The sequence below is a fragment of the Hoplias malabaricus genome, chromosome 3 (genome assembly GCF_029633855.1).
Source record: "Hoplias malabaricus isolate fHopMal1 chromosome 3, fHopMal1.hap1, whole genome shotgun sequence".
Taxonomy (NCBI): Eukaryota; Metazoa; Chordata; class Actinopteri; order Characiformes; family Erythrinidae; genus Hoplias; species Hoplias malabaricus.
The window spans coordinates 29,602,569-29,625,661 of record NC_089802.1 but is presented as its reverse complement, the minus strand read 5'-3'; the positions used below and the strand labels follow the sequence as shown (position 1 = coordinate 29,625,661).

The 23,093-nt window shown below is 39.1% G+C and overlaps 1 protein-coding gene across 2 annotated transcripts; it reads left to right on the top strand.

Annotated features, from left to right (window-relative positions):
* Positions 1 to 182: 182 nt before the first annotated feature.
* On the top strand, positions 183 to 22,199 carry med24 (mediator complex subunit 24). 2 transcript variants are annotated; one of them, XM_066665244.1, is made up of 26 exons: positions 183 to 341; positions 922 to 1,052; positions 1,374 to 1,456; positions 1,724 to 1,762; positions 2,454 to 2,527; positions 3,582 to 3,805; positions 3,953 to 4,064; positions 4,783 to 4,933; positions 5,241 to 5,354; positions 5,637 to 5,684; positions 5,819 to 5,901; positions 6,841 to 6,927; positions 7,225 to 7,336; positions 8,192 to 8,334; positions 9,139 to 9,176; positions 9,436 to 9,518; positions 11,176 to 11,354; positions 13,483 to 13,582; positions 14,105 to 14,280; positions 15,417 to 15,681; positions 17,166 to 17,347; positions 19,475 to 19,568; positions 19,966 to 20,065; positions 20,442 to 20,522; positions 20,971 to 21,119; positions 21,514 to 22,199. In XM_066665244.1, the coding sequence occupies exons 2-26, from the start codon at positions 923 to 925 to the stop codon at positions 21,628 to 21,630; spliced, it is 2,964 nt and encodes a 987-aa protein (XP_066521341.1). In that variant the 5' UTR covers positions 183 to 341; position 922; the 3' UTR covers positions 21,631 to 22,199. The 2 variants fall into 2 exon arrangements, with proteins under 2 accessions (XP_066521341.1, XP_066521342.1); XM_066665245.1 differs by having other exon boundaries at positions 235 to 300.
* Positions 22,200 to 23,093: the final 894 nt, after the last annotated feature.

Here is a 23,093-nt window from a genome sequence, read left to right as displayed (position 1 = left end):
GAAGACCGTATCAGGCTTTGGCTTTCGGATCTGTATGTATGTTTTGTTTGAGTATGAATATTATCTGAACTGAAAAAAATGGGCTAAATTGCTGAAACTAACTGGTTGGGGAAAATAAATCCCTTTAACAGACTCTGAAATCTGACGGCCATGTCGAGTTTGAATTCTAAAGCGTGACAACCGATTGGACGAGGCCAAAACCAGCACGTAAGCGCAGTCGACCAATCACAGCTCGTGGTGTTGCTGACTGGAACATGGCGCTGGTTGTGTGGGAACGAAGCGAATTGAATTGAAACCAAGGTTCATCATTGTTTTTAACCTAAAATAAAGAATACTTTCAGGTAAAAGCGTACTGTAACATTATATTTAACAGCATGAAGCTAACGTATCTATTTTACCTTACAGTCGGACGGTGTATATCAACTGTGTATTTGTTTTTCCTGAAGCTGCTATGCTTTATTGGCGGTGTAATATTAGACCTTATTTCATATCACACATAAACACAAACAAGAAGTTTAATAGAGGTTTCTGTTTACATTTTAAACTGTATACTTCAGTTTAAAATGTAAACAGAGTCATTGGCAGAATCAGAGTAATGTACATTAGTGCTGGTAAGAACCAGGTATTTAAAGACAATACAAATATCGTCCTGAAATGCGTCTGAAATTAATTTATTGTATATTTGTGGCTCAATGAACATGCAATTAATCTATCCACCCAGCCTCCTCAATCACCTCCGTATTGATTGGTTGCTTAGGTTTATGACATCAGAAACCTGGCTCTCTGAATCCCCCAATTTGTGAGCAGAAAAGAAAACTTATTTTTCCATAATTCTGTATGAAATGCAGGAGGACAACTGTGGTTGTAATTAGTAAATAAAATGTCTGGGGTATTGGTGTATTACTTTGAGGTGTTTTGCAGAATGAAGGTGGTAAACTTGAAGCAGGCCATCCTGCAGGCATGGAAGGAACGCTGGAGCGACTACCAGTGGGCCATCAACATCAAGAAAAACTGCCCTAAAGGAGCCACATGGGATTACCTCAATCTGGCAGGTGGGGTTTTGGGGTGGAGTGGATGTTCTTGGCAGGTGTTTGGCCAAAGAAAATCACATGTGATGAATTTTTTCCTCACCTTGTGTCAGAATGTTTAAACTGTCTTAAATTTAATTACTTGCTTGACAGTTAGCTGTTATACGTAGCGACTCGAAATTTAATCTTGATAGAGTTGTAAATAAATAGTATGTTTAATGTGTAACTCCTATCCACATGGCTTAATGAACCTTAGTTTGGTGTGTGGACAGCAGGGGTATTAATAAGAATTATGCTACACCAAACACTCACACAAGAAACCACTTTATTTCTTTCCTGATGTAGAGGCTTTGCTGGAGCAGGCGATGATTGGACCTTCTCCAAACCCTTTAATACTCTCCTACCTGAAGTATGCCATCAGTTCTCAGGTCAGTCCCTTCAGAGAAGTGTGACGTGCAAATGAAAGAGAGCTTCTGCTGTTTGTCTGAGCTCACAAAACAAATCATAAATTTACTGGAAAATGTGGAGTATTAAAGTAACACCTAAATAATAACTTAATTAGAAGTTATTTTTAATTTCCTTAAAGTTGCTCTCAGTGTTGCCCTGAAAAGCTATGTATAAAGTATTGGTAGTAGCAGTCTGTAATTTATTTTTTCTCCTCTTCACATTGTTCTGTGCCTCTGTTTGTCCTGTAGATGGTGTCCTGCTCCAGTGTTCTCACTGCAGTCAGCAAGGTTGGTACTCGTCCATCAAAACATTTCCTTATTGCAGAAATAGCAGCTCTACTGCAATGTGTCTGAACTCAGCGATGATCTCACATTAATGCTGACTGGCTCCAATAGTGATTAAGAGGTTGAATTAAGTGAAATAGACTGATTTTATTAGAATACCCTTCAATGTTATAACCATAGCATGTCACTGTCTCTCTTTCATATCAATCTTAAATAACACACTGTTTTTATAGAGGATACGAAATGGTTTGTTGTAGGTTTAGATGATTAAGTGTTAATATAATAGTTATAACTTCACGATATGCCCAGGATTTAAGCAGCTCATGCGGAATGTACGCTTGTCAGAGAAAGACCAGTGAGCTGAAGTAAGGTATAAAAGAATGAACCCCTTTAAAGGTCAGGACCATCAGCATGTCCAAACGTCTGTATAATAACTCGGGTGCTTAAGTAAGTGGAGTTTAATCTTGTCCCTGGAGGTGTAACTCCTCCCTGTTCTGACTTGCCTGTAACTTCAGCTATAAGGTGCCTTCGCTGCTATATTTGAAGCCTACAGATTTTATTTACAGTCTAAATAATGATCGACTGAGACGAGATTTAAAACAACGTGTTTATGTACCGATGTCTATATCTTCTATGAAAAAAATGTTTTTAAATATTATGAGGTGTTATTTGTGCCATATCCATGTGTTGGTAGTTTGACGACTTCTCCCGAGAGCTCTGCGTCAAATCCCTTTTGGAGATAATGGACATGTTCTCCCACTCCCTCAGGTATTATGCATGAAGACAAAGGTCTTACATTACTTTATAAAAAAACATTCTCACTGATGATATTAGAACATAACACATAGGAACTTTAAAAATTCTGATAGGTACAGCACATATTCAAAAATATTAGTGACCTGTATCTATCTGTTTGTAATGTGAATGAATTTGTCCCTAATGTGGCACACATGCGTATATTTTTAGGTTTATATGGCTCTGTCCCAAATGAGTTTCCAAGTCCTGTGGAGTGCACAGTCAAGTACAGCACAAAATCCATGTACAGCACAAAGTCCAAAGCACCTTTTTTAATATTCTGTGCATTAATTTGGTGCATATGCAATAGTTTCATCACTCATGCAGTGCAGTATTTAGGAAACACGGAGCTGTTTGAGACACAGCCTGCAGTTCCTGGCTGAAAACCACATGCAAATGTGTACAGACATCTGACCACATGTTCCTGTTGCATGCCTGCCAATCAGAAATGTGTCCCATCTAGGACCACAAATGAAAGAGACTCTAATCTGATTTGATAAGCTTGGATTTGACATCTCCACACAGTGATGAAAAAAATTAGGTTTGAGTCACTTCAGCCTTGTAATGTGAACATAGCACACAGTTTTCGTACCAAAAATGCTGTCAATGGACCAAGATTAGTTTCGTTTCTGAAGTCTGCTGCTTAAGTTTTGGGCTTGTTTGACCAGCTTCATTTAACAGCCTCGTTATGCAACAAACATCTGTGGACAGTACAATAAATATGCGATTAATGGATGTCAATTTTTTAAAAATATTTTCTTTTTTTTTAAATTTCTTGTTTTGATTTTGTATTAAATAATTTGATGAACTCACCGCGACCCTGAAATGGAGAAGCAGAAAAGAAAATGTATGTAATTTGATGAACTGTAGGTTTATATGCGTGTAGTAAATGAGATTTTATCATAATTGAGGGTTAAAAATCTAATACCAAAATGTTACCAAAGATATATTCTGCCTCTATCCTATTAAATTCAGCTTTTTTCGTCTCCTCACTCTTCTCTTGTCTCCTTATGGCTGCTGTCCTTAGCTGTTATGGTAAAGCCGAGGAGTGCATTGGCCTATGCCGCGCCCTGCTGGGCATCCTGGTGTGGCTTCTGCAGGGCTGTGCATGGTACTGCGAAAAGCTGCGTGAGCCTGGAGCACTGCCAGCAGGAGAGGTCAGTCTCAAGGCCTGCCATGAGAGACTGGACAGCCTCCTGCAGCGGACCAAGAACAGAGCCCTGGTGCATATTGCACGCTTGGAGGAACAAGGTGAGTGTGAACACTCTTCCAAAAGTTACATAGTGCGGTTCAGCAGTGCTGAGGTTGGAATAGTAATGGGAGAGGCTCTGTTCTTACTATTACAAGCCTGTAAAGCATCAAAGCATCTATGACATTAAAATGATTACATCTCTGCAGCTTCCTGGACCAACGTAGAACAAGCCTTGTTGAAATTGACGGAGAACCTTGGTAACTTGCCCAATCAGACACTGAGGAGCAAGCTAGAGGAGTGTGTTTCGCTGGTGAAGAGGTGAGAGATTGGGTGACTCGTAGTTAATAGGGAGAGTAAATTAATAAATAACCCAATTGGAGGTGTGTTGGTCACTTCCTCTTCCAATGTTTTTTTTGGTACAGGGTCTTGTTAGGGGGCTTTTCACTATCCACTCACATGGGTTATAAGTTATGTAGGTTAAGCAAGTTTAAAAAGACCATGTGACACAGTAGTGCAACAGGTAGTGTTTGCTGTCACAGCTCCATGATCCTGAGGTTCTCAGTGCAGTACCTGCCTTGAGTCAGAGTGCTTGTTTGGAGTTTGGTGTGTTCTCTCTGTGTCTGTGTGGGTTTCCTCCGGGTGCTTCAGTTTCTTCCTCCAGTCCAAACACACATGTTGGTAGGTGGATTGGCTGTGCGTAGCTTTCTACGATTGTGAGTGACAGTGCCATGCCCACAGTGTGCTTCTTGCCTTATGCCCAATGATTCCAGGTTGGTTCTGGACCCACCACGACCCTGATCAGGATGAAGCAGTTACAGAGCATGAATGAATTTTTAATAACGTTGTATTCTGTAAAACATATCCAAGCTAGCAACAACAACTGCGAAAGGATGTATTTGTGATGAACAAGGGTAGACTGAAGCTAATTTACTCAATTTATCGGCCCAATTGTTGTGCTGTGTTCTTACATGTCCATCAGATGTAGTGAATAATATACGTTTGCTGTACTTTGTTGATTTTCTCTCTGCCTCTTCAGTATTCCTCAGATGCTGTGTATTCAGGGTGACCCTCCGGTCCACACCTCCTTCCCTTCAGTTCACGCCTTCATCATGCTGGAGGGGACCATGAATCTGACGGGAGAGATACAGCCGCTGGTGGAGCAGCTCATGATGATCAAGAGGATGCAGGTAGGACTGGACTACATGTCCCAGCATTCAAAGCTGTAAGTAAAGTTATAATGAGATTAGGTATAAAAAAAAATGAGGACTTGTTACTCAGTCCTCAAAAAAACAACAAAAAAACCCAAATTCCTTTAGATCTGTCATCAGCATCTGATTTCTGTGTGATGCTGTGCATTGTAGTCATGAATGAAACAAAGTAAAAGCATACTATATTAAGTATCAACACGTTTACTGTAATAATGGCAGTTATTGTATTGTAATGCTGTTTTGAACAGATACATTAAATTTTTTTTCCACTCTTCCTGCGCCATAGCGTATTCCTTCTCCTCTGTTTGTTCTGGAGATCTGGAAGGCCTGCTTCACTGGCCTCATCGAATCTCCTGAAGGCAACGAGGAGCTCAAATGGACTGCCTTCACCTTCCTTAAGGTCTGTACTTGAATGGACTTTTATGCACATTCTGTTCAGATTGTATCAGAGATGATCACGACCAAATTCAGGACACGTTTGTCCAAATAACCACTAACGCTGACAATGAATTAAAATGACTACAGCGTGAAAATGACTACAGTAGAGCAATGTTTACAGTTTTAAATTGTGTCCTCCATTTTTATAAATTGTACTGTCACCCCTTATAAGTTTCAAATCAGTACAGTAGCACTGTAAACCTTTTCAGCTTTGTTTTTGCTCTCTCCTATTTTCTGCTCTCAGATTCCTCAGGTTTTGCTGAGGCTGAAGAAATATCCTCAGGGAGAGAAGGTAGATTTAACCCGGACTTCACTCTTCTTCACATCTTCTCAGTGTGTTTTATTGTTCTATTATAGAAATGTATGGGAGCACGTCCATGCCTCTTTCAACATATACATGCCCTGTTCTGTCTGTTCTCTCGTCAGGATTTCATGGAAGAGGTGAACATGGCATTCGAGTACCTGCTGAAGCTAACGCCACTGCTGGACAAAGCTGACCAGAGATGCAAGTACGTAACCTTAGATATGATGCTGTTAGTCCTATAAAGGTCTGTGAATTGTGACATCAGAGGTATGAGATGTTTTATAGATATATTTTTTAATTCTTTATTTATTGGGTGATATCTTTGTACTCATTGTTTCATAACAACAAATAAACGAAATCAGTATTTCATCCAGATGATGAAGTTCTGTCTACAAATACTCAAAATTTCTAGCATTAACAGTGCTTTTAGCAATTTCAGACTCTTGTCCTGTTCCTGCCTTGTGTTTAAGGACACCACGACCCTGAACAGGATGGAGCTTTTTTACAAGATGACTGACTGAACTGCTCTGTGATAAAGAAATACACATCGGTTCAAAACATTGAAGTCCCTCAGTATTAACTTTTTAAAATGTTATATTTGTTGTTTTGTTTATTTTTTTAAATTCTTACTCCCATTCCCATTCATATCACAGTGAAAATGGAAAAAATATCTAAACCATACTGTAAATAGAGGAGTGTGGTGTGTTCTCCCCGTGTCCGCGTGGGTTTCCTCCGGGTGCTCCGGTTTCCTCCCACGGTCCAAAAACACACGTTGGTAGATGGATTGGCGACTCAAAAGTGTCCGTAAGTGTGAGTGTTTGAGTGAATGTGTGAGTGTATGTCGCCCTGGGAAGGACTGGCCCCCCCTCCAGGGTGTGTTCCTGCCTTGCGCCCAATGATTCCGGGTAGACTCCAGACTCACTGTGACCCTGAGCTGGATAAGCGGTTACAGACAATGAATGAATTAATGCTGTAAATATTGCACAGTGTTTTATATTTTTAAATAATCAGCTTTGTGTGAGCTTCAAGCATATCCACAAGAGAGAAGATTGCAGCATTAGTGACAGTGCTCCTCCTCATGTTTTATGTATAGGTTTATTAGCTGTATTTCTTTTTCTGTGTGTGTGTGTGTGTGTGTGTGTAGTTGTGACTGCCTCAGTCTGCTGCTTCAGGAGTGTAACAAGCTGGGCCTGCTGTCTGAATCCAACACTGCTGCTCTCACTGCCAAAAGGTACATCACTCATCTTCATCTATATGACTGTCCATGTCTTTCCAACCCAAGCATCGCTCTCCTTCTTTTACAGCTTCCCCTGTTTCTCCTTTAGATCCTCTTTGCATTTTTCAATTGTCCCCATGTTCTAAGCTTTTATGCCTTAACCAATAAATTATGGTGAAATGTTATAAAATTGGTGGATTTATCCCTTATGAAATATTGGCATGCACAATTGGACACCCATGTTCCTGCAAAATTCTCAACAGATTTGCTTAATAAAGGCCTTATTCACCGTTTGTGTGCACATTTCTGCAGGTCAGAGGACAGGGAATACGCCCCGAAGTTGAAGACCGCAGAGAACGCCAACATCCAGCCCAACCCCGGCCTCATCCTGAGGGCAGAACCTACGGTCACCAACATACTGAAGGTGTGCTGGCCTGGATATCATCCCACTGGCCATAACTTTACATCTCTGACACACCGCTGACTTTCCTTTGTTTCCTAACTCTGTCTAAAAACCCTGTCTTACGTCAAGTCCCAGCCCTCGACTCCTTTTCTGAATCTTCATTAGGACTGTCGTCATGAGCCAGAAAACTGATCACAGATATTTATTATTACACTAAATAAAGATATAATTTAAAAACGCAGTGATTAAAATTATTAAATACTGAGCATTATATTAGAAATATTAGAAATATATCAAGGTTTACGTCAGGAGAAAATGGATTATCAACCTAGCTTTTAAACCTAATTCCATGAAATTTTTTAAAATTAATTACCTTTCTATGAATGTAGAATATTTTGTAGTAAAAATAGTATATACAATAAAACTAATAATAATTTTGTAGAGCTTAATTAAATGGTACATTCTTATGCACTAAAAACACGCACACATTCACCTGTCACTTTCACTGTTTTATGTTGATCCACACCTTTATTACTAACATATTCTGGTATTTTTAATCCCGTGACCTGTTTCTGGTATTCCTGTATTGCGTGTCGTAATTCATGTTGTTGTTGACTTTTAAAGCTTACAGTGTTGTCTCTGATGTAACATCCCTTATTCACTTTGGCCCAGAAAGCACCTGCAGCAGTGAAAAAAAAAAAACATGAAACAGTGCCAGACATGTGCAAAGCATTGCATTGGGAAATGCTGAAATTTCCTGAAGTGGTGGAAATCTGACTGAGGGCAAATTATAATCAGGATCCTGACATTTCCAGGCCTGTTGGTATGTTTGAGTGAGGTGATTTATTCTCTCTCTGTTTCTGTCTCTGTCTATAGACTGTGGATGCAGATCACTCTAAGTCTCCAGAAGGATTGCTGGGAGTTTTGGGTCACATGCTCTCGGGGAAGAGTCTGGACCTGCTCCTGGCAGCTGCTGCAGCTACAGGGAAACTCAAGTCCTTTGCTCGCAAGTTTATTAAGTAAGCTCACTCTCAAAGCTTGGAGTAAAGAATGATTGGTTTAGTGCTGAATGCTCACTAGGTGGCGCAGCAGGTAGTGTTGCAGTCACACAGCTCCAGGGGCCTGGAGGTTGTGGGTTCGATTCCTGCTCCGGGTGACTGTCTGTGAGGAGTTGGTGTGTTCTCCCCGTGTCCGCGTGGGTTTCCTCCGGGTGCTCCGGTTTCCTCCCGCAGTCCAAAAACACACGTTGGTAGGTGGATTGGCGACTCAAAAGTGTCTGTAGGTGTGTGTGTTAGTGAATGTGTGTGTGTGTCTGTGTTGCCCTGTGAAGGACTGGTGCCCCCTCCAGGGTGTATTCCTGCCTTGCGCCCAATGATTCCAGGTAGGCTCTGGACCCACCTGAATTGGATAAGCGGTTACAGATAATGAATGAATGAATGCTCACTGGTTGGAATTCAGTGCTGTAGGCCAGTTGGTTGGGATAAGATGCTGGTTGGTTAAGATTTGGCAATGGCAGCAACATAACTGTCATTGTGTGTGTATCAACACTCAAGGATCTACATTATTAGCCCATGTGAGATTAGCAGTAGCTCTGGGTTTGTTTGGGTAAATGTTATGACTGCTTTTTTGGTTGGCAGATATCTCAGTATTTAATGGGAAATCCTGAAACCTTACACTGTTGTTATTTCCATCTTCAGCTGAAGGGATTTTACCTCTCTCTCACGAGGCCTACATTCTTGGATGATTTAGCCAGCACGCTGGTCATCTCACTTGTCTTATCTCTTTGAATTTGCTGGTTTTATTGCTTTTTTTCTCTTTTCCAGGTTGAACGAGTTTCCGAAACACATCAGTGGAGAAGGATGTGAGTTGTGGCTTTCTCAGTGTCATGCTTCCTTCCTGTTCTGTTATGACAGGGAATAAGTCGTAAGAATTAGTTTAGCTCATGGCGCAATAACAGAAGCTTAAAAATGTTTTATACATAGAAGTGAGATTCTTTATCAAAAGAGAATTTGGAATAGCTTTAGCTTCACGAACAGACTAAATCTCTTTCCAGGAAATCTACCTCTAGCCATTTACAGCAGCTTTGATTAATTTATTTTTTTCCCCCTCCTTTTATTTAGCTAAATCTGCTTCAGTGCGAGCTCTGCTATTTGACATCTCCTTCCTTATGCTTTGCCACGTTGTCCAGACATATGGATCGGAGGTCAGTGTGTACACACAAACACACACACACACTCACACTCACACACTAGGAGTTCAGATAACATACTTGATGGCCAGTTGATTGGGATTCACTTGTGACGGTCCTACACCTCATTGCTTTCCTTGTTTGCTACTTTATCATTTTAAACTTATATATATCCTTATAAACTCCAGCATGAGCATTGACATGAACTGGAAAGCACTTGTCACTCACAGACTTGACACCACTACACTGTCTTCTGGTAACAGGTACAACAGTAAAATATAACAACACCACATACACGCACAATATTTCAGCTTGTTTCTAAGAGCATTAGTTCATTCATAGTCTGTAACAGCTTATCCAGTTCAGGGTTGCGGCATGTCCAGAGCCTACCTGGGTGCAAGGCAGGAACACACCCTTGAGGCGACACACACTCACATATCCACTCACGCCCATGGAGATGTTTTAGTCACCAATCAATCTACCGTTTTTACTGTGTTTTTGACCATGGGAGGAAACTATAACACACCAAACTCCTCGCCGTTGGGAAAAACGGGGCAGGGCTCAAACCCACAATCCCAGGGCCCTGGAGCTGCGAGACAAGGACATTGTTTCTAAGAGCAATGAGGGTGAAATAAAATATCAAATTGTAAAGAGGCATCTGAGTCATATTAACAGCTTTAGTGATCCGTGATATGAGCTGAGTTGTGCAGAAAAGGATGAAAATGATGCAACAGTTGTTTGTGCAAACTTCACATGGTAATGGAATAGTTAAATAAGGGGACGTTTGATCAGAGTTTTACCACAGAGTAAGCAGATTTAAAGTGCAGATTAAGAGATATGAAAAGTAACATGTTTTTATCTGCAAGCAGTGTGTCTGATGTGATAGACAACTCAGGTCAACATTTTTAGCTGTTAAATCAGCATAAAGTCATGGACAAGCTTCCAGGTGGTGAAAATGGTGAAGCTCAGTCATAAGTAATTGCGTTTGTCTTGTTTGTCTCAGCGAATTTTTATGCGCTCTGCAAATACGGGCACCGCAAATGGCCTGTAAAGAATGACAATGTGTATGGAAGATTGGTCTCAGATCCCTTGCTTAATTAGGAGACGACGCAGAGCAGTTACCTTTGCAGAGGGAAGCTGCACAAAGTAAAGAATGAAGGAGGTGACAACAACTGTGGGCCTCAGACTTGAGAAGGTTTAGATTTTCCTTTCCCTCATTGGGCTGTAATTTAATGGTTAAATAATTGTTTGTACTTTGAGTGGAAAAATAGAGCATTAAAGATTTAATTTAAGCTTAATTCGGCAGCAATTCAAGTTTTACATGAAGCTGAACCTAACATTTTCTGCACTGTGGGCCAAGCTTTCTCTTTTAACAATAGCATCAAATTAGCATTGCATTATACAGGGAGTATTTCCTTATTTACATTAAGGAAATCTATTAAAACTGGTAAGAAAAATGTACTGCAATTTTTGTGTAAACTAACACAGCCCTATTGTTATACATATTGAAATTTTGATTGGCATACTTTGGTGACAATGGGGTGAACATTAGGGTCTATACATCATTAACTGCCTTGAGGGACTTGATTTGTTGCTCGTATGCAAGGTCCTTATTGCTGTCATTGGCAGGTCAGCATTTCTTGTCTTTTAGTGTACTGTCTCTCTGCTGCAGGTGATCCTCTCTGAGCCGAGTCCGTCAGGAGAGACTCCATTCTTTGAGACCTGGTTGCAGATGTGCATGCCTGAGGAGGGGAAAACGCTGAACCCAGACCACCCCTGCTTCAGACCTGAATCTGGGAAAGTGGAGAGCCTCGTGGCCCTGCTCAACACTTCCTCTGAAATGAAGCTTGTGTGAGTGATATCGCCCCCTGCCTAAAGCAGTCAATGCTTATGCAGGCTAGCTACCAGTTATACAGAGCACTTGAAAACACTTTTTTCCCCAAGTTTTGTTTGGAGTTATCAAGTTGTAAAATGTGTTTTGTAGACCATTGTAGACTTGGATAGTGATAAAAAAATGTGTTATGGTTAATATATATATATATATATATATATATATATATATATATATATATATATATATATATATATATATATGTATATATATATATATATATATATGTATGTATGTATGTATGTATGTGTGTGTGTGTGTGTGTGTATGTATGTATGTGTGTCTGATTAAGACATTTTCAACGATTCATCTTTCAGCCCTACTGAATATACAGGCTATAGTTGTGCCTTGCAGTCCACCTTAGACAATCAAGAAATTATGTCTTTTGATGTGTGCACCCGACTGTACGTGTTAGTTTTGATTTGTCCTCTGACGGGAAGAGCCTCCATTTCTTTGAAAGTACTTTGAAGACACATGAATCAGCAAACATGCAAAAATGCAACTTGGCATTAGTCTGACATCTTCAGTGCATCCCACCACCCAGCTGGATATTTCGGGGTGGGGTTGAGGTTTCATCATAAAGTCTGACTCAGTGAAACGGTCTCATTTGGAGAGAATGACAAAATGGAAATTTGCTTCAGCACAGGTGCTGAATCTTCATATTTTCCGCATCCTCTTTACTGTGTGGAAGTTTTTAAATATTTGCTAAAATATAGTTGATTAGGCAGTCACGTCACCTGTTGGTGTCTGTTACATTTTACATTTTGAAACGTACTCAGTTATGACATTAATGGGCCAACGGCTTCACTTTATTTCTCAGGGCCTGCAACTAGAGGCTGCAAGACATTGAAGAGAAAACGTGTTAGACACTTTTAGTCACTTAGCTGTTTAGCTTTAAGGGGAATTTTAGTATGTCAGTATATTAATTGATAACAGATTTGTGAAGAACGCACAATTTTAGAGAAATTCGCAGAGCAAGATTTGTGTTTTATATATATATATATATATATATATATATATATATATATATATATATATATATATATATATATATATATATATATAAACCAAATATAACCAACAATTTGTACTCTGTGTATGTCTGTAAAATTGTGCAAAAATATATATGGTATAACAAATATATAATATATACACAGACAGTAATATTTTACTTATTTTATATACAGTCATCTGCAAATGTTAGGCACCAGAGACTGCGAGATTTGTAAGTGTTTATTTGCTAAAAACAAACAAACAACAAATAACGCTCAACATTAGAATAAACCCAATCACATTATTCCAGTTTGATACTCTGTGTGTGAATGTGTTGGTTTAACTTTGTCCAAATCTCTCCTGGTGGAGTCCAGTACCTAGTTTTAGAGGTAAATAAATAATGATATTAAATAATGTATGATGTTGATTTAATAAATTCAAACAAATCAAGGAGAATCTGAACAAAACATTGTTCTTCAAACTCACTCTCACCTACTACTTTATAGATAAACATTATCTTATATTCATTCATTCATTATCTGTAATGATCTTATATTTCTTATTTATTTTATATTATTATTTATTTGTACTTACTGTGATTATGTATAACTTTATAAAAGCCCCACAGTCACCGAAAAGGCTTTAGTTTAAATATATCTCATTATCTTAGGTGCCTAAGACTTTTGTTTATTTAAACTGTAAAGTTTTACATTCAAACCTATTGAATCATATCAGAAGTATTTGTAAGTACTAATTCTGATCTTCACTGTGGAAAGGATGAGTCAGAAATGTGTGTGTGTGTGGTTACATGATGAAAAACATGGGAGTATACAGGAGATTCTACAGAAGCAGATGCAGTGAACGATAACACTGTATACTCACAGGCTGAAAATGTGTCTCTTCACTGTCCGGAATATGATTGCGTAACTCGCTGTCCACTTTGAGCCCTCCTTTCTTTGTCCAGTCACTGCCCTTTAAGCTTATGGCTGCATCGTTTAGGTGCAGTCCCAGACTTGTGCATTGTGACCACTGTTTAAAAAACTGTTGCAGACCACCATCCACACGTCATAAAGATAGATGACTTTTTCCTTGCAGGCAGATGAAATGGCACGAGATCTGCTTGAGCACACCTGCTGCTATTTTGGAAGTTCTGAACGCTTGGGAGAATGGAGTGTTATCTGTAGAGGCTGTTCAGGTACAGTCATACTTTCACTAATTTTCATTCAACACAGATGCTTTACCCTAATTACGTAAATAATTCTGTAAGACTTACCATTAGTCCACTGCACCCACTCTGTTTTCCATCATGAATAGGGGTGTTTCCCTTCATCTTCCTTCTTCTACAGCTGACGAAAGATTAAAATAATAAATTACAACAAGTCCCACTGTTTTTGGTATGAATTTAAAGCAAAAAGAATGGCTGATTCATTTTTACTTTATATATATGAATTAAAATAGCAGTTTATGTATCAATCTTATTATTTTCTTTTTTCACGTGAATTTGAAAATGAAACTCATGATTTCGATACCTCGGTCGGTGGGTGAACAAGGGAACTGTCTTAAAATCATTTAAATAGAAAAGAGTGGTCTTAATATTTTAACAGAACTACATTCATCAGATTTGTTTCATCTCACAGTGTTTTGCTGTCTTAAAGTAGCTGCTTCTTCATTCTCTCTCTCTCTCTCTCTCTCTCTCTCTCTCTCTCTCTCTGAGCAGAAGATCACCGACAATATCAAAGGAAAAGTCTGCAGTATGGCTATATGTGCCGTGGCCTGGTTGGTGGCTCATGTTCGAATGCTGGGTTTGGACGAGAGAGAGAAACCTCAGACTATGATTCGGCAGCTCATGACTCCTCTGTACGGAGAAAACACCCTGCAGTTTTACAATGAACGGTTTGTAACACATAGAGTCCTTATGAATTATTATTATTATTCATTCATTTAACTGACTGACGCTCATATAGTGGCCAATTTAAGAGGAAACTCTATTTACAGCCTTCAGAACCGGATGTTAACATTGACCTTTTTGTACATTGCCAGATGTACAGACCCCCCCCCCCCACACACACACACACCCCATCCTTAATTGAAGCTTAAATTTATGCTTTAAAGTATCTTCAGGTTCTTAAACCTAAGGCATCTTGTGAAACTTCCTTGTAACTCAATGACTCACACATTAACTCACATTAAGCAAAGTGCTCCATGAGATACACTGCTCTGTGATTTGCTTCAGTGACATTGTTTGCGCTTATCGGTAATGCTGCTGTTCACCAATGGGCCTAGAAATATAAAGTGAAACCTTGACTTACGAGTGAATGAGTTTACGGATTTTCCTAGATACAAGATGGAGCTTGGTCAATTTTTAATTTTTTTTGCTTTATGATGCGAGTCAAGGGAGCAACTTCCTGCCACTATGTGACCCAGCGAGCGCTCAGTTCACTTGGTTATCTTGTCGCGCATCTCTGTCGTGTCCCTGTTTTTTGAAGCATTGTAGCATTAAGTGTGTAGCGAGTAAATTGTTAAGCGATAGAGCACGAAAAGAACCCCACCCCCAACCTCCTCCCCCGCCAGCTTCTTCATCTGATCTGTAAGGTAAATACTTATTTCTCTTATTTTTTAAATACATTATTTGTTATTTATAAAGTATATTTTTCTTGTTTAAAATATTGGTGTCTTTTTTGGGGGGCTGGAAAGGATTAATAACACTCAAACCCATTGTAATGGGAAAATTTTATTTGATATACGAGCAAATTGAGTTATGTATGTCTCGTAAACTCGTAAGTCAAGGTATTACTGCCCTTTAATTTCCCTCTTATCCACAAGTGAAAATGCTGTAACGTAGTTGTTAAGACCAGTTTGTAAAAGGGGGGCCTCTTGAGAAGTTTTGTTTAGCAAGTAGTGCACACCACACTGCATTGTTGGCAGCAGCACTTTCTTTGGCAAGTAAAATGGCATTTTTCTAAGAATATTTCCAACTAAAAGAAATTAAGTGCAGGATTTTGGCAACTAATCAAAGCCTCTTTCTCTAGTGTGGTCATCATGAGCTCTATCCTAGAGCACATGTGTGCAGATGTGTTTCAGCAGACCGGAGTGTGTCTGCGTCCAGTGGTGGATGGACAGGAACCGATTCCATACCGCGGTCTACTTCCCCCTCGCCAGCCTATTCGCCAGGCCCTGCAGGTTCAGTTTCGGCAGGTTTTGGCTAAAGGCTGGGTGGACTCACGCACTCTGCACCTCCTCGAGAGTCTGCTGCACATGGGCGGAGTCTTCTGGTTCACCAACAACCTCGTGAAGGTGAGCGTGGGCCTGGAACCCAATATATTACATGATCTGCGTAGTTCACTACACAGGTCATAGGGAGAAAATTATGAATCAGCTTGTGTTATAACATTATTGCTCGTTACTGTGCAAAAGTTTTAGGCACAAATGTTGGAAAGTAAAGATGACTTAAAAAATAATGGAATACAATTCTTTATTACTTGAAATAAAAAGAGGACAATATTAGTCCTAGGTACTGTTTTATAAAGAAATTAGATGGAGGTTTTACTGAGCGTCTTGCAGAATCTGCCACAATTTTTGAAGAAGTTGGTTTTTCACACTTCTTTTTTCATTTAAAAACTCAGGAGCCTTCATTAAAAAAAAAACAACAACATAAAGTAACCTTTTTTTTAATAAGTTGCTTTCTTTACAGACATATATATATATATATATATATATGTTTTTGTTACATTATTATTATTATTATTATTATTGGTAAAGTAAATCTAAAATTACTCAATAATGCAGAATTCAGAATTTAAAAAACTAACAGAATTTGTACTAAAAATACTTTTGCACTGTACTGTGAGTGTGTGTGTGTGTGTGTGTGTATATATATATATATATATATATATATATATATGAACATATTAATGAATACAGTCCTTTGAAGGCTAAGCACCACTTAATGGACCATAAATATTTCACATTATCTTAGTTACTGACATATATAAGTATGAATTAAAATGAAAATAGCATGCTTAATTGGCTTTAAAACAGACAATTTTATTAAATTGACGGAAAAACCCGAGCTTGCTACGGAAATTCTTGTCAACTTCTAGAGTTGTTGTCCACCATCTACGTCACATATGGTGGGGGACCAACGGTCTTTTAAACCTTATTCCTTGAATTAGTAAGAAATAACATGTTTTCTGACTATCAATAAACACAAGTTAGGAACTCAAATTCTAAGGTATTTATTTGTTCGACACTTTCATATATCTGGTGCTTAGCCTTTAAATAAATTTAAAAGTTAATTTCTCAACTTCACACCAATTGTCCATTCTCTTTTCCACTGACCATACAGGAGCTCTTTGTAGTTAATATAATTACAGACTCTATTCCACTGGTTGCTCTGCATACTTTGTTATCCCCCTTCCACCCTAATCTTCACTGGTTAGGACCCTCACATGATACGTCACAGAGCACGTATCATTTGGGTAGTGGATAATTCTCAATGCTGCAGTGACACTAACAGGGTGGTGGTGCATTAGTGTGTGTTGCACTGGTATGTGTGGATCAGACACAGCAGTGCTGCTGTGGTTTTTAAACATCAATAGGAAGTCTCCTGCTGATGGTTCAGACCAAAGGTTTAGTTGCAAAATGTTTTATTATTGTCAGGTCATGGTGACTTGATGTAAAATTTCAAGCATCATTAAAGCTACGCTGGAGTACTTATAAGCTCTGTGTGTGTGTGTGTGTGTGTGTGTGTGTGTGTGTGTGTGTGTGTGTTTTCCCAGGAGCTCCTGAAGGAGACCCGTACCGAGTGGGCGTACCGTGTAGTGGAACTCCTCTACAGTATATTCTGCCTGGACCTGCAGCAGGTCACTCTCACACTCCTTGGCCACATTCTGCCCAACCTGCTGACTGACCCCTCCCACTGGCACAAGCTGGCGGATCCTCCTGGCAGAGCCCTCGCCAAGTAAGCTCCTCCTCCTCTCTTCTGGGCTCCTGCTAATCAGTTAGATCCACATTTACCCAAAGAGCATATCGTTATGTTCAATGAAAAACTGTAAATCTGTAAAATAGTAACTTTACAGGAGACGGGGGGAAAAAAAGCTTCTTAACTTTCAGTGGAAGTAACTGTAAAAATGATTTTGGAGCATTTCTATTGGTCCATTCGTTAGGAAATGAATGAAAAACATAGAGAAACAGAGAGTCCAACTACACTAACAATTACAAAAAGCTGTAATGGCTGGAGGGTCAAAGTGATGTAAATGTGAATGATGGAAAGAAGGTCTTCCTCCCTGCCTGGTGACTGGGTTTCTGTCAGCCTTCTAACATGCCAACTTTATGAGCCCAATGTGGTTTGTCCCCTGTTTGCAACCTCAGTGATTCCCTGACTTCCTGTGTTGACCTGACTCAGCCAAAATGAATTTTCAGTTGTTTACGTTTTTCCATTCGTTTCTGATTTGACCAATCTAAGCTTCAGTCAGACTTTGCTAGATTTGTTTCTTTCTTAGAATATATCATCAAAGCCAAACTGAAATCTGTACTGATTAATGGTTTTGTTTTTCTTAGCTAGTGTATCACTACCTTCATCCACATTACAGGACTGAGGATCATTTAAAAACACATTTGTTAGTGATGGCTTAGAAAGGGAATAGATGCATGTTTGGCATTTCCAAAATGGGCAAAAGTCTCAACACAAAGCTAGAAAGTAGCTGATCCACAGTCTTTCTTCCTATATCCTTCCTCTTCTGTGAATTTCACTTTCTTAACTTTATCCATTCATCCTAATTTTACTATATATTTATCGTGCAGTGTTGTTCCTCTTTTTTGTTCATTATACAGTTCCATTTCTCCTTTCCCAATTATAGGCAAGAGTGGATGTCTGAAAAAACATAAATAGCCCATTATATATTTCTCTCTTCCTGTTGTTGATCATTCATTAAAAAAAAAAAAAAATTCAAGAAACAAGTTTTGTTCCCCCAAGTTGCCTGTGGATGACACAAATTTTGTGATTCGCATTTATTGCAATTCAAACCCCAAATGTGCTAATACATAGCGACTGTAACTGCAGATTCAGCAGCAAATGTGGTGTGACTCAGGCTTGGTTCAGCCTTAAAGGCAATGTTCACAATTGTAATTAAAAAAAAGAATACATTTTATAAAATTCTGTTTCTGCACCATTTGCTGCTTTCCAGTCTGTTTTTGTGCTTGAAACTGGTCTAAACGAAGCCCCAGTGTCTGTAAATAAGTTAAAAAAAAACAACTGTCTTGGTTTGGTATGCTAGGCTTACCATTAGAGAGCTCTCTCTCTAATGGCAGAGGCATCTGAAGGTTTTTAGACAACGGAGAGAACTCTACACGTTGAAAAGCACAAACCGAGATTAGGATATTGCTCTGTTCCTGCTTCATTAATGTTGAGCATTTTTTGCTTTGTCAGATCACTTAAAGCTAACTGCATTACCAAAAGGGCTGCAAAACTAAACAACTCGAGTTACAGATGAGTTTCTGGTAATTCCAACATTGAAATAAAACATATTTGTACAAACAACAGTAGGTTTTTGCCCTCAAACATACTGTTCCACCTTAAAAGATGTGGTGTTTCTTTATGTAAACAAACCAGAGAACTGAGTTCCAGAGCGTTGGTATAACATTATTTCTTTGCAGTTTGACTTGTAAAATTGGGGGAATTTGAATTCAGATATTTTGGCCTGTAGATTTGCAACTTTAAGGTAGATTTGGGTAGATTTATTTAAATATATTATAATAATATAAATAATATATTGTAAATAAAATGTAATATTTGCTGCAAATGAAACCACAAAATTATTGCAACAGTGAAAGCAGGGTTATATAACCATCTCTATTTCTCTCTATCTCTATCTCTCACTCTCACTCTTTCTTTTACACTCTCCTGAAGGTTTAAAGAGTGAATGCTTCCTTGCTTGCTGCAGCTGCATTTGAGTAATGTGTGAACTCTTTGATGAACAGTGGAGATAAGTGTGATAGAAGATAAAAATGTCTTGCATTTGATATATCCCAGACATAGCAGAAATACCATTTGTGTGTGTATGTGTGTGTGTGTGTGTGTGTGTCATAGGTTGTCTGTGTGGTGTGCTCTCAGCTCCTACTCATCTCACCATAAAGTCCATGCCTCAGCAAAGCAGCGCAAGAGACAACGAGAAGACATCGAGGTTACAAAAGCACTTTTTATTAAGACAGTATGATATATACATGTATTACTGAGTTGAGTATTCATTTATTATTAAACTCAGTTTCCTTGACGTATACTGCACATTAAGAGAGTGCTACGATATGACAAAACAGATCTGGTGGTGCACAAAAAATGAGAATCCTTGGCCGAAACTGAAACCAAAGTACAGGCGGCATTTGGGCAGAATGCGAAACTGACATAAGCAGAGACTAAAAACAAAAATAAAACACATGTCATAATCTCAGTACGGTATGGATGACAAACTGGAGAAGAATCTTTTCATCTTAGAAATCAGCTTTCTCTTTCTTTGTTTCACTGTCACCTGCTCACCCTAGCATCACTAGCATCACCCTAATGGCTTTCTCATTGGCCAGCAGGACTACAGCAGTCTGTTTCCATTGGACGATACGCAGCCTTCAAAACTGATGCGACTGTTGAGCTCCAATGAGGACGAGCCAGTGGTGTTGTCCAGCCCAGGTCAGTCACCAGAGGCTATTTAAATATGGTCAGGGACCCTTTGGGTCTAGTGCACTGCACCTGATGTTTCTGTATTACAGTGAAGATGACATGATAGCCCCTTTATTATTCGGTGTGGTAAACTTCACTCCTGGTTCTATCCTCACCCATGCTGACCCCTGTCTCTTCACCTTTTTTTCCATGACAGCAAGGGAGCTGCCATCTTGATTTACTGTAAAAGGTTTAAATCTTGCTGTGAGACATTGTTTTATGAATTCTGGGCACATCTTTTGCAGTGAATGATTCTCTTACTCTCAAATACATTTGCTGTTTTGAATTAAACAATTATACCATTATCAACACCATTGATAAATATCCTTTTTTTTTTCTTTTCCAGGTGACAGGACGATGAGTAGTTCTCTGTCGGCCTCTCAGCTCCACACGGTCAACATGAGAGAACCACTCTTTCGTGTTCTAGGTTAGTTCAGTGTGTTTGTGTGTGTGTGAGAATATGAGGATGTTTGTTCAGTCTTATCACTGGTTAGTAATTAAATAAAGAGCAAATAGTATGTCCTTAAACTGTGGGACATACTGCTGGCCACTGTCATGCGTAGAAGTTTGAAAGCAAGAAATTCTATGCAAATACGGCATAAACTTATCTAAAACTTGCATAAACCTGAACTTAAATCAGGCAGTTTATGTGTATTGTTTCTGTTTATTTGTTAAGTTTAACACAATGGACAAATATGTTCCTTTTTTATAATATATATATATTTTTAATATTATTTAAAACTTGGTAATAAGTCTCTCTCTCTCTCACTTTCTCCCTAATTCTCGCTGTCTTTTGCTCTCACTCTCTCACTCGGTCTCTCTGTCTCTCTCTCACTTTCTCACTAATTCTCGCCCTGTCTTCTCTCTCTCTCTAGCGAATCTGTTCCTGCTGATCTCCTCTATCCTGGGATCAAAGACAGCAGGTCCTCACACTCAGTTTGTACAGAGTTTCATTGAGGAGTGTGTGGAGTGTTCGGAGCAGGGCAGCCGTGGCAGTATTCTGCAGTTTATGCCCTTCACCATGGTGAGAGTGTTCTCAAACGCACACACACACACACACCTCACTGATATGGTAGTGGAGGAATTGAAGAAATGGATTGCACAAGTTTTTATTGGGCAATAAATAGCTTCAGCGGTTTATCTTCAACAGCCGAAAGGGCTGCAGCGAATATTCATACAAACCAATGCACAAGGGGATAATGGTTCAGTGTGTGTTTGCTCTGTTTACACACATCTGCTCGATTTTGCGTTCATACTTCAACTGAACTACACTGGATTTGGTTTAAAATGGTTGTCTGTTCATTTGTTTGTGTCGTCCACACCAAGGTTCACATGGCAGGGTTCAGACTTGTATCAAACACTAATATAATTCCAGTGTTTCCCTGCAGACCTTAAATCTGTTTGTGTCTTGTCCATAGGTGTCCGAGCTAATAAAGCTACACGCTTTGGCCAAACCTGAAGTGGTCTTGTCCATCACAGACCTGACTCTTCCTCTGGGCCGAAGAGTGGCTGCCAAAGCTATATCTGCCTTGTAGTATAAACTCACATATTCAGACACACAGCCCTCTTCATTTCTTCACTCAGCTAACACCACTGCTTTATCACAAACTCAAGACAACTTTCAGAATGCCCTTCCTACGGGTTGTGACGTAGAAAACACTGCACAGGTACATTTATGCAACTTCATTTCCAGGCTTTGGTGTCTGCTTCATGTACCCTGGTCATCCTCCAGCAGGAATTCTTTGGAAGAAAGGCCTTAAGCACACAATGCCCGGACAAAACACTATAAAGAACAACGGGAGCAGGTGTTTTTCTAATGCAAACTTGGCTCTGATTCCAAGCTTTGTGTAATGCAAGAAGGGTTTCCAGTAAAAAAAACATGTTTGTTTTTTTATGTCTTTTAAAATTCTTATGACACTGCATATAGGTTGTGGCTTTCACAGTTAGTTCTGATTTGAAAGATGTGGTCTCAGTTTTGAAAGGGGTTGCATGTCACTTATTTTTGGCAGCATCAACCTGTGCTTACCGTCAGCTTGGAGACCAAACTGAAAACAGCTTCATTTTGTAAATAGGATGTGTTTTTTTTTAAATATTCAATAAATCATGACGAATTCATTTTTGACTATTTATTTATTTATTTCATTTAGCAATATATTTCCTTCTGGATCAGTATTATTTTACCCTAAAAGCACTAAATATGGTCCCTGGAGCATACCACCCCAGTGTAATTTTCCCCAAGTGCACTGTGATGGAGATTACTTTGGTGATGTTGGAGTGAACAGTTCCAGACCACAAATATGTCATCATGAGAACCTCATTTTCCCTGATTTTTATTGTTTTTTTTTTTGTTTTATTGTTTTTTTTTTATTGATCTTTCTCGGACACGACTCGTATTGAGTCTGTTCAGTTGTGTTACAACAAAGGAAACTACAGCAATGTAACACCCTGGGATTGAGAAGACCCTTTTCAAGCCAACAATTTCAGAAAACAGGAACTGACCACTACACCTTGCAACAGTCACCAGGGGTGGATGACTCTGGGCTTTGAAAATGTAGTGGTGGGAGCTGATGATAAAACCTTATGTCTAGAAAAGGACTGTGTTGGATATTTTCCAGATATCCAGATAGAAAGTGGTGAGGGTGAAGGATTCAGTAACAATATAGCATCCCTATTTACAATGTGTAATGCCTGAAATACAGTTGCTTACCATTGGAATCTAAACAGCTGGATAGTGTTGCTTCTTGCACATACTGTCATGTTGTACAACTAGAAAAATCGTCTACTCCCTCTAATTTTATTTCAGATCATTTTAATGTGAGAAAAATGGTTCTGTCCCAGTGGTGTAGAATGCAGCTCTTAATAACAGTGTATTTCTGAGTGCTAAGGGGTTGAGTGGTATGAGTGGAAATGCTGGGAGTAACTTCTGTTTAGAGGCATCTTGAAATTTGTAGAAATGTTGAAAAAGTGCGTAAAAAAGGTTTTGAGGGGGTTTCCAAAA